This window comes from Mya arenaria, chromosome 11 (genome assembly GCF_026914265.1).
Source record: "Mya arenaria isolate MELC-2E11 chromosome 11, ASM2691426v1".
In the NCBI taxonomy this organism is placed as follows: Eukaryota; Metazoa; Mollusca; class Bivalvia; order Myida; family Myidae; genus Mya; species Mya arenaria.
The window spans coordinates 36945972-36961596 of NC_069132.1; the positions used below are offsets into that span (position 1 = coordinate 36945972).

Consider the following 15625-nt stretch of genomic DNA (forward strand, 5'->3'; position numbering starts at 1 on the left):
TTGGTGGGCTTTGTTTCAGGTTACTGTTGTTGAAAATGTATTCCTGCTGTGGTGAGCTTTGTTTCAGGCTACTGTTTTTGAAAATGTATTCCTTCTGTGGTGAGCTTTGTTTCAGGCTACTGTTTTTGAAAATGTATTCCTTCTGTGGTGAGCTTTGTTTCAGGCTACTGTTTTTGAAAATGTATTCCTGCTCAGGTGAGCTTTGTTTCAGGCTACTGTTGTTGAAAATGTATTCCTGCTGTGGTAAGCTTTGTTTCAGGCTACTGTTGTTGAAAATGTATTCCTTCTGTGGTAAGCTTTGTTTCAGGCTACTGTTGTTGAAAATGTATTCCTGCTTAGGTGGGCTTTGTTTCAGGCTACTGTTGTTGAAATGTATTCCTGCTGTGGTAAGCTTTGTTTCAGGCTACTGTTGTTGAAATTGTATTCCTGCTGTGGTGAGCTTTGTTTCAGGCTACTGTTGTTGAAAATGTATTCCTGCTTTGGTGGGCTTTTTTCAGGCTACTGTTGTTGAAAATGTATTCCTGCTGTGGTGAGCTTTGTTTCAGGCTACTGTTTTTGAAAATGTATTCCTTCTGTGGTGAGCTTTGTTTCAGGCTACTGTTTTTGAAAATGTATTCCTGCCCAGGTGAGCTTTGTTTCAGGCTACTGTTTTTGAAAATGTATTCCTGCTTTGGTGGGCTTTGTTTCAGGTTACTGTTGTTGAAAATGTATTCCTGCTGTGGTGAGCTTTGTTTCAGGCTACTGTTTTTGAAAATGTATTCCTTCTGTGGTGAGCTTTGTTTCAGGCTACTGTTTTTGAAAATTTATTCCTGCTCAGGTGAGCTTTGTTTCAGGCTACTCTTTTTGAAAATGTATTCCTGCTGTGGTGAGCTTTGTTTCAGGCTACTATTGTTGAAAATGTATTCCTGCTTAGGTGAGCTTTGTTTCAGGCTACTGTTGTTGAAAATGTATTCCTTCTGTGGTGAGCTTTGTTTCAGGCTACTGTTGTTGAAAATGTATTCCTGCTGTGGTAAGCTTTGTTTCAGGCTACTGTTGTTGAAAATGTATTCCTGCTTAGGTGGGCTTTGTTTCAGGCTACTGTTGTTGAAATGTATTCCTGCTGTGGTAAGCTTTGTTTCAGGCTACTGTTGTTGAAATTGTATTCCTGCTGTGGTGAGCTTTGTTTCAGGCTACTGTTGTTGAAAATGTATTCCTGCTTTGGTGGGCTTTTTCAGGCTACTGTTGTTGAAAATGTATTCCTGCTGTGGTGAGCTTTGTTTCAGGCTACTGTTTTTGAAAATGTATTCCTTCTGTGGTGAGCTTTGTTTCAGGCTACTGTTTTTGAAAATGTATTCCTGCCCAGGTGAGCTTTGTTTCAGGCTACTGTTTTTGAAAATGTATTCCTGCTTTGGTGGGCTTTGTTTCAGGTTACTGTTGTTGAAAATGTATTCCTGCTGTGGTGAGCTTTGTTTCAGGCTACTGTTTTTGAAAATGTATTCCTTCTGTGGTGAGCTTTGTTTCAGGCTACTGTTTTTGAAAATGTATTCCTGCTCAGGTGAGCTTTGTTTCAGGCTACTGTTTTTGAAAATGTATTCCTGCTGTGGTGAGCTTTGTTTCAGGCTACTGTTTTTGAAAATGTATTCCTTCTGTGGTGAGCTTTGTTTCAGGCTACTGTTTTTGAAAATGTATTCCTTCTGTGGTGAGCTTTGTTTCAGGCTACTGTTTTTGAAAATGTATTCCTGCTCAGGTGAGCTTTGTTTCAGGCTACTGTTGTTGAAAATGTATTCCTGCTGTGGTAAGCTTTGTTTCAGGATACTGTTGTTGAAAATGTATTCCTTCTGTGGTGAGCTTTGTTTCAGGCTACTGTTTTTGAAAATGTATTCCTTCTGTGGTGAGCTTTGTTTCAGGCTACTGTTTTTGAAAATGTATTCCTGCTGTGGTGGGCTTTGTTTCAGGCTACTGTTGTTGAAAATGTATTCCTGCTGTGGTGAGCTTTGTTTCAGGCTACTGTTGTTGAAAATATATTCCTGCTCAGGTGAGCTTTGTTTCAGGCTATTGTTGTTGAAAATGTATTCCTGCTGTGGTGAGCTTTGTTTCAGGCTACTATTTGAATGGGCGATTTATATATTTAATGTTCATGTCATATTAAAAATACAAACTATATAAGGCTATGGTTCATTCTTGCATTACCTTGTGTTTCATCTGTGGTCAGTTGAACCTGTTTTACTCGAGTTCTATTCTATAATTCATGTGCCAGAAAAACAACAACTTCATATGCAATTTTGTACAAAAATATGTCATGTTCACAGAGTATTTGGTAAAACAAAACCTTCCTTGTTTTTTTTATCCCATTCACATAACTCATTGGGGAATAACAACTTTTATAATTACAGAGATTCTATGAAAAACATTTTTCACACTTAAAACTGTCACTGGTTTGTTGGTGTCAACGTTAACAAGACCGCTCTAATAACAAACAGTACATACACACGTCTATCCTGCGCAAGAATCTACCAAAATATAAACCAACATATTTTAAGGTAAAAAAATGGGTTTCTGGCTATAAAAACATTTGAGTTGGATGAAAAAAAATACGAAAGTTGGGAAAGCTGAAACATTTTTTTTATATGCCTACGAGACGGGCTTTGCATTTAAGATGAGAATAAGAATACAAAAAATTGGATTTATGCTTCCCAGTGTTATTTCCCATTTGAAAGTACAAGCAGTCCCATAAAACACGTTCATCACTCCCGACTGTCATTCAATTTAGATGGGAATTAGGTTTTTTATCACCAGACAGGACATATTCTTCTCTGAAACTACTGGTCTTTCAGTCAATAGAAATCCGATTATTCTAACATTTCTTTCAGGATTACGGACTGACTTATGTTGCAAAGTTTGAGATGCATTCATAAGTTTTGTCTTACATCACGAAATGAATTTACTGTTTGGTAGTTTTGTTTTGTAAAAGTATTTACACTGTACAGTCTATATTGCTTTCGTTGTCATTTGTCCAAGGACATTGTTTTTTACGCACTGAAATAGTTCAAAATTACTTATAAATAGTGAAAATGTTCATATCAAATTCAGGGGCGGATCCAGGGATTGTCATAAGAGGGAGCATAATCTTTTGGAATGCATCCCTCCCTCAGAATTGAGATTATTATTATTTGGTTTAAAGTGTTGGCAGGACGTTTTGGGGGTACTCACCCCAGAAAGGTTAACCCTTAAGCTGCTGATGGCGATTTTAAAGGCTTTGCAAACAGCTTGGAACCAGACCAGACGCCGAGTAACTCGGCGCCTGGTCAGGTTCCAAGCTGTTTGCCACTCAGTCAATATATCCCCAAAGTTTTAAGTAAATTGAAAGAAATTTAGAATAAACCAGACGACATTTTTGAGCAGACGACAATTTACCCAGCATGCATAGGGTTAAACAATTTCTAGTTGAAAATGGTACATTTTGGGTGTATTTTATAACTTTTTTCCTTTATTACCAAGTTTCAAATGCATATCTTGTAACCGAATTGGTTACAAAGTTACAGATTTTTTTTGCATGATGATGTCAACAGCAACGACAACAGCACCAAGGCTATGACATCATCTCATTTTTTTTTTGAAAATTAGACTAAGAATTAGTAAGTAAGGTAGTTAGTAGTAACACATGTATAATTATTATAGGTAAGACAGAATCTCATATTTAATTTACTTACTTGGCATATACTCGAAAGTCCTTGTCATATTGAAATTCTGGTGAATAAATATGCTAGTTCCTAAGATAACTTTGGCACATCTTTTATTGCAGTTTTTAATATTTCCACAACTGTCCAACAATTGACAAATGGCCAAAGCAATTATTGCCACATGTCAAGATCATTTTGGAGGTTTGCCAGTTAATCCACTGGATAATGTTGTGACATGTTGAGATTATATCACGGAGGTTTCCCAGTTAATCCATTAGATAATGCACAGATGTGCTTATCTTTATTTACAAAATACAAAATATAATCCTTTTATTGGTCAACAAAATTGTTTGAATGAAAACTGGTGACCAGTCAATTCCTAAAGAACAAAATTATATCATGACCGTCACTAAATGAAACAGCAGGTAAGGATATATATATGCAGCAAAAACAGAAGTTTTCAATTGATCTGATGCAACGAAACCATGCAATACCTGGTAATAAAAGGATCATAATATGAGTCCATCCTCAAAAACTATTTGTTTCCCATAGCTCACCTGACTCACTGAAAATTAGTGTTGGGAATTTAACTATCAATTATCAAAGACTGAAAACCTGAATGATAATGAATAATTTCACACAAGTAAACTGCCATTCATCTAAATTAATAACAAATTCATAAATTTTAAAGGGAAAGTTATTTTTTGTCAAAAGTTGAATTCTGAAAGAAGTCCAAAATGGGGTCGAAGGGTCTTAAATTATCAAATGACACTTTTAAAGTATATACTTTCAATAAACAACTTCACAAAATCATTTTCGATAATCGTCTATGTTGGCCTCTTATGATTGATTTTTTTTATGACAATCAATTATTGGAACAAACAACACTACTGAAAATGCCCTTATTCAAACTATATATTGACCTATATTTTAAGTGAGGAAATATTTTCTTTTCCATAAATCCCCTTTCTCTTGTCTAGATATTGTTAACTTATAAACTCAGTGTTAAACCCAAGACTTAAATAACCATTACCAAAAGTCTGGGGGCTGTTCCAATTAAGCTTTAAGTCCATTTCAGGGGCAGGTCAGTAATTGACATAATAGGGGGTGTTACTTAGAGTCACAACCTTTAAACATTCGCCCCTTCCTCAGAACCGAAACTTACCGGTAACTAGTTTAAAATGTTGGCAGGGGGTGTTGGGGGTTACTCTCCCAAGAAAATTTTAACAATTTCTAGCCTGAATGGTGGATTTGAGCATATATCATTACTTTTTTTACTCAAATATTGGTATAAAAAGTAAAGTACGATGATTTTACGGATTTGTTATTGGATTTAAATCATAAATTTTGAAATTATCTTAGTGCCATAGTTTCATTTTTTTGCTACATATTTGTATGAATTGACCTTTAAAGCTGCACTCTCACATATTGAACGTTTTGACAATTTTTTTTATTTTTTGTCTTGGAACGAGCCAATTTTTGCGAAAATCCATGGGAACCAGACTGCTGACAAAAATTAGATGGCAGATTTTTCTATAAAGTTCAAAAATTGATGTTTTACGCATTTTTCTTAAACCGTTAGTAACGGTTAGTAATGGTTTAAGCCATAAAACATTAATTTTCGAACAGAAATATCAAAATCTGTGATCTGATTTTTTTGTAAGCTATCTTTTATTATTGGTTTGCAGATAATTTACGCAAAAATTTGCTCTTTCCAAGACAAAAAATAAAAAAAGTTGTAAAAATCGTATATCTGTGAGAGTGCAGCTTTAAGTAACATTGGACTTGAGGAAATAATAATAATAAAAGACGTTTATACAGATCTAATGTAATTGATGTTACGACTATTATCCTGATAACTCTCAAGAAATAAAAGCTGTAAATATTATTCTAAAAATTACGACATAAAATGTTTTCTCCAAAGGCGCTTTGAATAAACTGCAAAGACAGCTTTGATATAACTAAATTACAAAGAAGAGAGATCATAAGCCTTATATTTTATTACTTTGATATTCTAGGAGAAAATTGAAAACCTCAGATGTTATTGTTTTATTTAAATGCTTATGCACCAGTCAATTATAACTGCGGCCCCACCAGGTCCGGGGGATAGCGGGGACTTTGACTCACGCTCCAGCCAAGCCCTGGTAAAATTCCCACCCTGCGGGAACAAACTGATGTTAAAATCCCCGCCAAATGCCCGCACATCCCAGGGACCCTAAAGACCCTTTGTAAGGCCCATTCCCCGCTATATTTGGCTTGACGACAAACCCACCCCATTCACCCGGCACTGCAGGGCCACCATGAAGGTAAAAACACGGCCCATTTCCCCGGCTATCCCCGGTTTACCCATAGACCAGGGTGGGCCATGATTACAATTGACTGTTGACATATACCCTGGCTGGTAATCAGGCCATGCAGTAATAATAACAGTTTGCCCTTCTTTCTTCAACAAAGTAATCACTGTTTTGCTTTTGAAATTTGAAAATATTTTTCATTAAATGCCCAGATGCCTGATATGAAGAAAATACTGTAAGTCTGTTATATTTCCTGTTTGTGGTCTACATGATCAAACTCATTTGCATATGTGACAAAATAGGTCAAACTGCAAATTTGTTATTGTTCATATTTTGAACTTTATGAAACTTAATCAGAGCGCTAACTAAGCCAGCTTGTGATACAATTCATAAAATTCAACATATGAATGATAACTAATTCATAAAGTAATCTATGGTTTCCTGATCTACTGCCAATCAATGCTTATTATGATCAAGAAAATAGAATAACTTCTGAAAAATACTTGACATCACCAGATTGTAATAAGGGAATCAAAAGGAAACGTGCAGCACAGAATCAGTTCGAGTACTGATAAACAGGGTAAAACATTGCTAAGCTGTCACATTGGCAAAGCCTATGAGAGATTGGATGTGCAATAATCGGAAATAACACAACATGCAGACAAAAACTGACTGTCAAAGCAGTTTCTTGTTGCACAAGTCTAAGACCAGAACGAATTTCTATGAAGTAAGAGATGAACATGTTTAAACCAGCCCTTTTAAGACACACGAATTGTGATATTCAACAGTGTGATGTTAATATTTAAAATAACAAGAACACTAAAATAACACTTAAGTAAATCAGCTGAGGTGGCGAGTGCTGAGTGCGCCCCCTCTTAATCAGCTAGTGGATTAAGGGAAATTCAAATAAAATTAAACATATAATTGTTTAACGACTGGACTTTTGTGCTCTTAAAAATAGTCAGATATAATGCCACATTATGCTTCTGTGTTACTTTTTAGTTGCCAAGGGACAGAACTCAACAATTATTAAAGCCAGAGTAATGGTCCTTGCTGAATATGTCCTTGGTGTTGCTGGAAACATGTTAACAAAGTTTTTTTTTAATACCTCGAACAAATTTGAGTTATGGCCAAGATTAAAGGTTTTTCATACCAACGGAAACAGTAATAAGGCTTTGACAAAAGCTTTACCTTCAGAAAAAAAAACGTTATAAATACATAAATAATAATTTTTCAGCTTTGAGCTTGCTTTTGTATTAGCAGTCACATAAAAAACACATTCTTCACTTTAGCTGTCATTCCCTTAATGGTGGGATTAGGTTTTTCATCACCAGACAGGATGTACTCTTTTATCTGAAACTTATCTTACAGTAAATCTGATTACTGTAACATTTTCGTTCAGGATTACAGAGACGCTTGTTTAAAAGATTGTCTGAGACCTTATGATTTAAAGCTTCATTTAACATTACCATATGGATTTCTTGTTTAATGATTGTGTTTGGTTAACCCTTTACTTCATAGATACGCAATTTTACTTATCTATCCATAGCTTCATAGATACGGATCTTAACGTTTTATCCATAGCTTCATAGATACGTAATCCTACGTATTAGTAATGTAGGGGCATTTATTTTCATACCTGATGCTTTTTTATTCGCTATAAATTCATATTCATGAAGTATAAACATCGATAAATACAATGCATTAAAAAAAAACTATGTTACTATTTAAAGAATTTCGGAAAATCGCGAAATAAGGTCACTGGTATCAAAGATGCGAAAAACATTGACTGCGCAGGTTTGTGGGCATTCCTGTCTCGTTTTCCTCGTGGAAATTTACACAATACTGCAAGTTATAATTAACTACCAATAATACAACTATATTTTATTGATCACGCGCCTGACGTCACAGGTCATGGTTCGAAAACGTGTCAAAATGTCGGCCATGTTGGATAAACAAAAAATCATCTGGCTTGTATAAACAAAGGCCATAAATCATTATATGGGACATATGTGTCACTTCTGTTTCGCTAATCCGGTCATAAAAATGCGCATCTGCTTCTACAAATTGAAAGTAAGTACAAATGTGTTATAAAATACGGACTATCCCTATTGTTAAACTTTGACATGACCCAATTTAACATCGATCAGCTGTTGAAACACGTGTTTTCGAATACACAAGAATGCAATGTAGAGCTAATTTCTGCCCTTGTTAACTTCAGTTTAAAACAACATTCCTGAATAATGTCATTTATATTTCAGTGTTTGTCTGACGAATCGGAACATTCTGGCTTCCATTAGAATGAGTTTGAGTACGACATCGAGATGGCGAATTCGGACCTCGGCGTCACGCACACAAGGATACGAGAAATGAGGATTTTTAAAATCAAACCCAAATGACAATACCTGGACATGCAATAAACGATATAAATTTAGTAAACAACAACATGCAGGCCTCATTTAGTAGTTGAATAATAACTTTATTTGTTCATTGTAGTGTTTAATAACCGAAAGTTATACATACTGTGACTGTTTATCAATTTTTTTTTCTTGTTCATATATATAAATATACCGTGCTTCTTTGTTGTTAATTATTTTTTAATTCTGTCCATCTTTGTTTCAATTCAGGTTGCATTAAATGAATTATAAAAATATGTTGTTTATATAATATTTTGTGTTATGTTTGATAAATAAAAGTGTAATAAAAATTAATTTTCATCAAATTTGACATATTTTTCTTTTTATTTATGAATATCATGCGGAAATAATTTAGATAACAAAATAAAATTTATATGACTGGATTGGAAATTTAATTCTCTATAAACTTTACATTGATGACTTATTGATTAAACCAAAAGAAATACTAAGAAAATAGGTTTGTAATACATGAGGGTTAAAATTCCAATAATATCAATAATCTCCTATGAAGTAGGGGTACTGATATGAACTGATAAGCCATACACTGGCAGCCTGAAATGGCTTAGGTTTACATGAAGTAAAGGGTTAAGAAGGTATATACATTGTACAGTCAGCTTTTCTGTTGTTACAACATTGAGAACAAGGGGCTTAATTCTACAATTGTTAAAACCAGAGTTATGGGCCTTGCTATACAAACAAGAGCTGTCACAGTATGTGACGAATGCCCCCGAATGTGACATTGACCTACGAACAAGGTCAGTACATGAAAAGTTGATCTTGCCTTTATGTGTCAAATATATATGGCAAGTTATTTTAAATTGCCTCTGAACATAAAAAAATACCACCCATACTTGACAACCTACACTGTTATGTCCTTATATTCAGAATTCCCTTGTGAATAAACACTTAGTGTATCTTTCACCTTAGAGGTAGGGACACGGGTCTTGCACAGGACACGTCGTCTTAGTATGTGGAACACATGTAGCAACTTATTTTAAAATCTGTCCATACAAGAGAAAGTTACAGCCCGGACACGACAACCTATACCCTATGTCCTTGTATGCAGCACTCCATTGTGAATAAACACTAAGTGTGACCTTGACCTTTGAGGTAGGGACACGGGTCTTGCACGCGACACGTCGTCTTGGTATTTGGAACACATGTGGCAAGTTATTTTAAAATCTGTCCATACAAGGGAAAGTTACAGCCCGGACACGACAACTTATACTCTATGTCCTTATATGCAACACTCCATTGGGAATAAACACTATGTGTGACCTTGACCTTTGAGGCAGGGACACGGGTCTTGCACGCGACACGTCGTCTTGGTATGTGGAACACATGTGGCAAGTTATTTTAAAATCTGTCCATACAAGAGAAAGTTACAGCCCGGACACGACAACCTATACTCTATGTCCTTATATGCAGCACTCCATTGTGAATAAACACTATGTGTGACCTTGACTTTTAAAGTAGGGACACGGGTCTTGCACGCGACACGTCATCTTGGTATGTGGAACACGTGTATACAAGGGAAAGTTACAGCCCGGACACGACAACCTATACTCTATGTCCTTATATGCAGCACTCCATTGTAAATAAACACTAAGTGTGACCTTGACCTTTCAGGTAGGGACACGGTTCTTGCACACGACACGTCGTCTTGGTACGTGGAACACATGTGGCAAGTTATTTTAAAATCTGTCCATACAAGAGAAAGTTACAGCCCGGACACGACAACCTATACTCTATGTCCTTATATGCAGCACTCCATTGTGAATAAACACTAAGTGTGACCTTGACCTTTGAGGTAGGGACACGGGTTTTGCACGCGACACGTCGTCTTGGTATGTGGAACACATTTGGCAAGTTATTTTAAAATCTGTCCATACAAGGGAAAGTTACAGCCCGGACACGACAACCTATACTCTATGTCCTTATATGCAGCACTCCATTGTGAATAAACACTAAGTGTGACCTTGACCTTTGAGGTAGAGACACGGGTCTTGCACGCGACACATCGTCTTGGTATGTGGAACACATTTGGCAAGTTATTTTAAAATCTGTCCATACAAGGGAAAGTTACAGCCCGGACACGACAACCTATACTCTATGTCCTTATATGTAGCACTCCATTGTGAATAAACACTAAGTGTGACCTTGACCTTTGAGGTAGGGACACGGGTCTTGCACGCGACACGTCGTCTTGGTATGTGGAACACATGTGGCAAGTTATTTTAAAATCTGTCCATACAAGGGAAAGTTACAGCCCGGACACGACAACCTATACTCTATGTCATTATATGCAGCACTCCATTGTGAATAAACACTATGTGTGACCTTGACCTTTGAGGCAGGGACACGGGTCTTGCACGCGACACGTCGTCTTGGTATGTGGAACACATGTGGCAAGTTATTTTAAAATCTGTCCATACAAGGGAAAGTTACAGCCCGGACACGACAACCTATACTCTATGTCCTTATATGCAACACTCCATTGTGAATAAACACTAAGTGTGACCTTGACCTTTGAGGTAGGGACACGGGTCTTGCACGCGACACGTCATCTTGGTATGTGGTACACATATGGCAAGTTATTTTAAAATCTGTCCATACAAGAGAAAGTTACAGCCCGGACACAACAACCTATACTCTATGTCCTTATATGCAGCACTCCATTGTGAATAAACACCAAGTGTGACCTTGACCTTTGAGGTAGGGACACGAGTCTTGCACGCCACACGTCGTCTTGGTATGTGGAACACATGTGGCAAGTTATTTTAAAATCTGTCCATACAAGGGAAAGTTACAGAGCCGGACGGACGGACGGACGGACGGACGGACGGACGGTGCAATTTTAATATGCCCACCTTCGGGGGCATAATAAAAAGTCATACGGTATGCATATTGTCTTTAGCAACAGCATGTTTACCAAGTTTCAGTTGAATATCATTGATAATTATTTGAGTCAATACACCCAAGGTTTAAGGTTACAAAAATTGCATTATGATGCCATCCTCAATGACAACAGCAAAAAGGCTATGACATGATCTCTATTTTTCTTAGAAAAGTAAACAATTTGTTATGAGGAAATAGGAAGGAAACGTGAAGCACGGAATCAGTTTAAGTACATTCTGACAAATTAGCTCAAACATTGCTAAGCTGTCACATTGGCAAAGCCTATGAATGTGCTATAATCGGAAATTGCACAACATGCAGACAAAAATTGAGTGTCAAAGCAGTTTCTTGTTGCAGAAATTTAAGACCATTAAAGTTCTAAGAAGTAAAAGATTATAAGTATCTTCCATGGTCGAAAGTGTAAGATAGGTTCATTCCGACCCGAGCGTAGGGTGTTTTGAGGAAACGAGGTTTACCAAGTTTCCGCGAAACACCCTGCGCGAGGGTCGGGATGAACCTATCTTACACTCTCGGCCATGGAAGATACTTATACAAAACAAAATTAAGTAAAAATGTATTTTTTTGCTAGAACTCTTTTGTGCTTAGTGAAAATAATTGCGTACAGATATGTGATAATTCGTGGTTGTCATGGATATTCGCGCAGTGATTCAGAGTATGTAAATGGTCTGATCGGTCTTTAAATAGTTCTAAAAAGAGTGACGCATTATTTCTTGAAAGGTGCGTGAAAACTGTTTTCTGGTGACATTTGAAGCAAGAAATAATTAACTAGCGTTCTAAATATTGCCACAAGACAAGGTTTCCATGATGCGCTACAGGCAACAGTCTTCAACAAGGGAGGTAATTACACTGTGGTGACCATTAAAAGAAGTTCCATCCGGGCATTTTATCTTCGCCCGTGGGCAAGATAAGAATTTCTAGCATGGTTAAATTAATGGATCTACTTATGAGGTGGGAGAAAACATGTTTAAACACTAATTTCACCAAGCCATAACATAACATACTAATCTACTAATTTGATCCTAAATATATGATGAGGGTTTAACCAAACCTTGTAGTAATGCCTTTTATTTCCTTATTGAGTTACAACGGCCTTACACTAAGCCGACAATTAGGGTTTCATGCTACTGGGCTTGTGTCTGTAGTTTCTTTGGTTTAGGTATACATTGTTTTTGCGCACAATGATACCTGGAGGGTTGGGCTGAGTTTTGAAGTCACTCAGCAAAAAAACATCTTATTCACCTGAAATTGACCTTGGGTTTAGAGATCTACCAGCCACCTTTGCGCAAGACACCTTATAGCAACTATCATAATTTTTTAGGGCATCTCAGAACAGTTACATTAATATATGAACAGACAGTTAAACAGATTCAAAACCAAAGACACAGTTAAGCAGCAATATTATCATAGACACAAATCTTGTCCAGTTACCTTGACCTGCACCAAGCTGAAATCGGTCTGTTTTCTCTATCACTTCAACTAACATTCAACACTTTCATTATTTTATGTAAATGAGGCTTCTGATACACCTTTCTTTGTCCTGTATTGAGACCTTGACCTTAAATATACACTAACCTTATGAAATATGTATGAGTTAAATGCTTCTCTTATTCTATTAAATAATGTTCAGAGGCATCATGTACACAGTCATGGTTGAGGAGTCACAGCCTAGGGAGATATTTTATAGTTTGACCTTGACCTTTAATCTACAAATACAGTCATGTATCACCTTATATTTTATTTATATTTTCCTTTTTTTATTATTCAACAATTCACAATTATTGCTGAGGTGTTTGTAATTCTGCAAATTTGTGTAATTGAGGCACAAATCTTGTAGAGTAGCCTTGACCTTGAATATGCTTTAAGTACAACATATAAAACAGATTCTTTAATTTCCTCTGTTGAGATGTGCAGCAAATGAATATCTAAGAGTTTGTTCTTATTTTTCCTGCAGTATGAACGCTTGCCGTGGTTGTGCAAATTCATGAAGCGCGCTAGCCTTATACTTACAATTTACCCTTTTCATTTTTTTTATTTCTTGTGGGAATAATGATTTCAGTTGTAATAATTTTCGCATTTAACAAAAATATTATCAAGATTTTTAAATTTGTGTTTTACATATGCATTACCCAGGTCTTTCTTTCGAAACTCTGCCTACAAAGGTCATGAAAGGTTGGCAAATTTTATAATACAGAAAATAGAATGCGAATATAAATATTAGGACTTTGAATTTTAGCTGCCTTTACTTATTAATATTTAAATCAGGACTGCTCATTACATCATCTCAATAGTAAGGTGAATAATAAGTTCTCTTAAAACTATTTACATTGATTGAAGCTCCAGTAATTACAACAGGAAGCACCGTTTGTTTTTCAGTATGTCTGACAGGGAATCAATATATTCAATACAGACTCTATGAAATATTTAGTTTGAGGCGTGTTCTCTGACATTTCACCGTAGAAATCTATGCTTATGCAATAGTAGATATTCCATTACAGGATTACAGGAGATGCATGGGCCGATTGTTGAGGACTTTTTTAAAGTTAACAACATTGTTAATTTCATTGTCGTTAAGTTTCAAATCGTTACTGCTCTGGAAGTTTAATGGAAGCACTTGTTATTTGCAGTATTTCTAGCAATATTTGAGACAACTGTTTCAGATAAAGGCTTGGTCATATATAAAGTTCTCACAGATTGACTGTTTTGACAAAAAATAAAATTGTCTTGGAATGAGCCAATTTTTGCGTTCATATCTGCACACCAGTGATATAAGACTGCTGACAAAAGATCAGATCGTGTTTTATGGCTTAAAGCGTTGCTTAAAGCATTACTTACGGTTTGAGAAAAATGCGTAAAACATCATATTTTGAACTGATCTTATTTTTGTCAGCAGTCTTATATCACTGGTTTACATGAATTTTTGCATATAATGGCTCGTTCAAAGAGAAAAAACATTTTTAAGGTCAAAACGTTCAATCTGTGAGAGAGCAGCTTTAATTGTAGTTTCCCATCATCAAATATTTCACATTTGAAAGTTAACAACAATGTAGTATATAATTTTGCTAACTTTAACAAAGTTCTGAAGAATCAGCTCAATATCTTAGAAAATACATTGATTTCTTCAACCATATGATATCATTAAATATTTACACCTCAACTTCCATTCCTTAAATGAACTGCCTTTCAGCAATTGCGTTCATCAATCGATGAACGCAACATCTTCGGATCGCAATTCATCGCATAACAATTTACATGAAAACTATTGATTTGTTATTGTTTGTATTGTGTCAGCACAGGTCCTGTAAAATATAAATCAACATTTTAGAAAGTGCTAAGTTAATATATTTTAAACATTTTGTTCCCAAAAAGTGTTTCAATTTTACATTTAAAAGTGATTTCAAGTGGTTGATCTTTTCCTGCGTTATTGTGACGTCATTTTAAAAAAAAATGTTTCCGGCAACAGTCGGGTCATCCTATTTACAGAATGGGAAAGAAAGGATTACTGAAAGGTAATCCAAAATGAAATGAAGTATTTTTTTAACGTTTCTTGAATAAAATAATAAACTATTGGTGTAAATATAAGGAATGAATTGCGGGGTTGATGTAATTATCGGGGATATGAACACAATTGGATTGGTCAAAGTATGCGTGGAGTCCTTCGGACTCCACACACTAAGACCAGCCAAATTGCGTTCATACCCCGATAATGACATCAACCCCGCAATTCATTCCTTAATTGAAGAAATATATTCCCTTAATTGGATGAATGACAACTAGTATTAGGTTGATTGTTCAAAATTTTGTTAAAGTTAACAACGCTGTTAACAACATGGTTGTAAACTTTAAAAGGTGAAATATTTTATGCTTGCTCATATATTTTCAAAAGCAAACACAGCTGAAACAGTTGTCTCAAATTTTGTTAAAAAAACAGCTGATTACAACAGTTTCTGTTAAATTTTCCAGTGCAGTAACGGTTTTAAAGTTAACAATGATGATGTTAACAACATTGTTAACTTTAACAAAGGTCTGAACAATCAATCCAATGCCTCAATCAAACATAGTAATTGCAATATAGCAATATTATGGCAAACTACTGTATTATAAGGACTCTTTGTACGGGTAGTTCATGTGATGGCAATTTCTAAGACATGCTCCTGCTACCTATAATTATTACCGATTAATTCTACATTCCTGAGAACTATTTACGCCGAGACAGAATTCTACATCAGAAGCTGCAAACTTTGTCTGTCATTAACAGTAAAAAAATCACAGCAACAACTATATAATTGTGGTTGCATGAGTACTAATGAGGCAGTCGTGATGTTCCTTGAACGCATCA

At 35.8% G+C, this 15625-nt stretch overlaps 1 protein-coding gene across 9 annotated transcripts in view; it reads right to left on the bottom strand.

Moving 5' to 3' along the window:
* LOC128209759 (synaptotagmin-14-like) overlaps positions 1-15625 on the bottom strand; it is a 65143-nt gene that overhangs the window by 45655 nt on the left and 3863 nt on the right. For 6 of the 9 annotated variants that reach the window (XM_052913954.1, XM_052913953.1, XM_052913949.1 and 3 more), the window contains exon 2: positions 3690-4038. The exons of 2 other annotated variants lie outside the window; for them this stretch is intronic. In XM_052913954.1, coding sequence (XP_052769914.1) covers positions 3690-3717 — 28 coding nt within the window. In that variant the 5' untranslated portion in view covers positions 3718-4038. The remainder of the gene's footprint in view (positions 1-3689; positions 4039-15625) is intronic. One more of the 9 variants, XM_052913955.1, reaches the window with a different exon arrangement.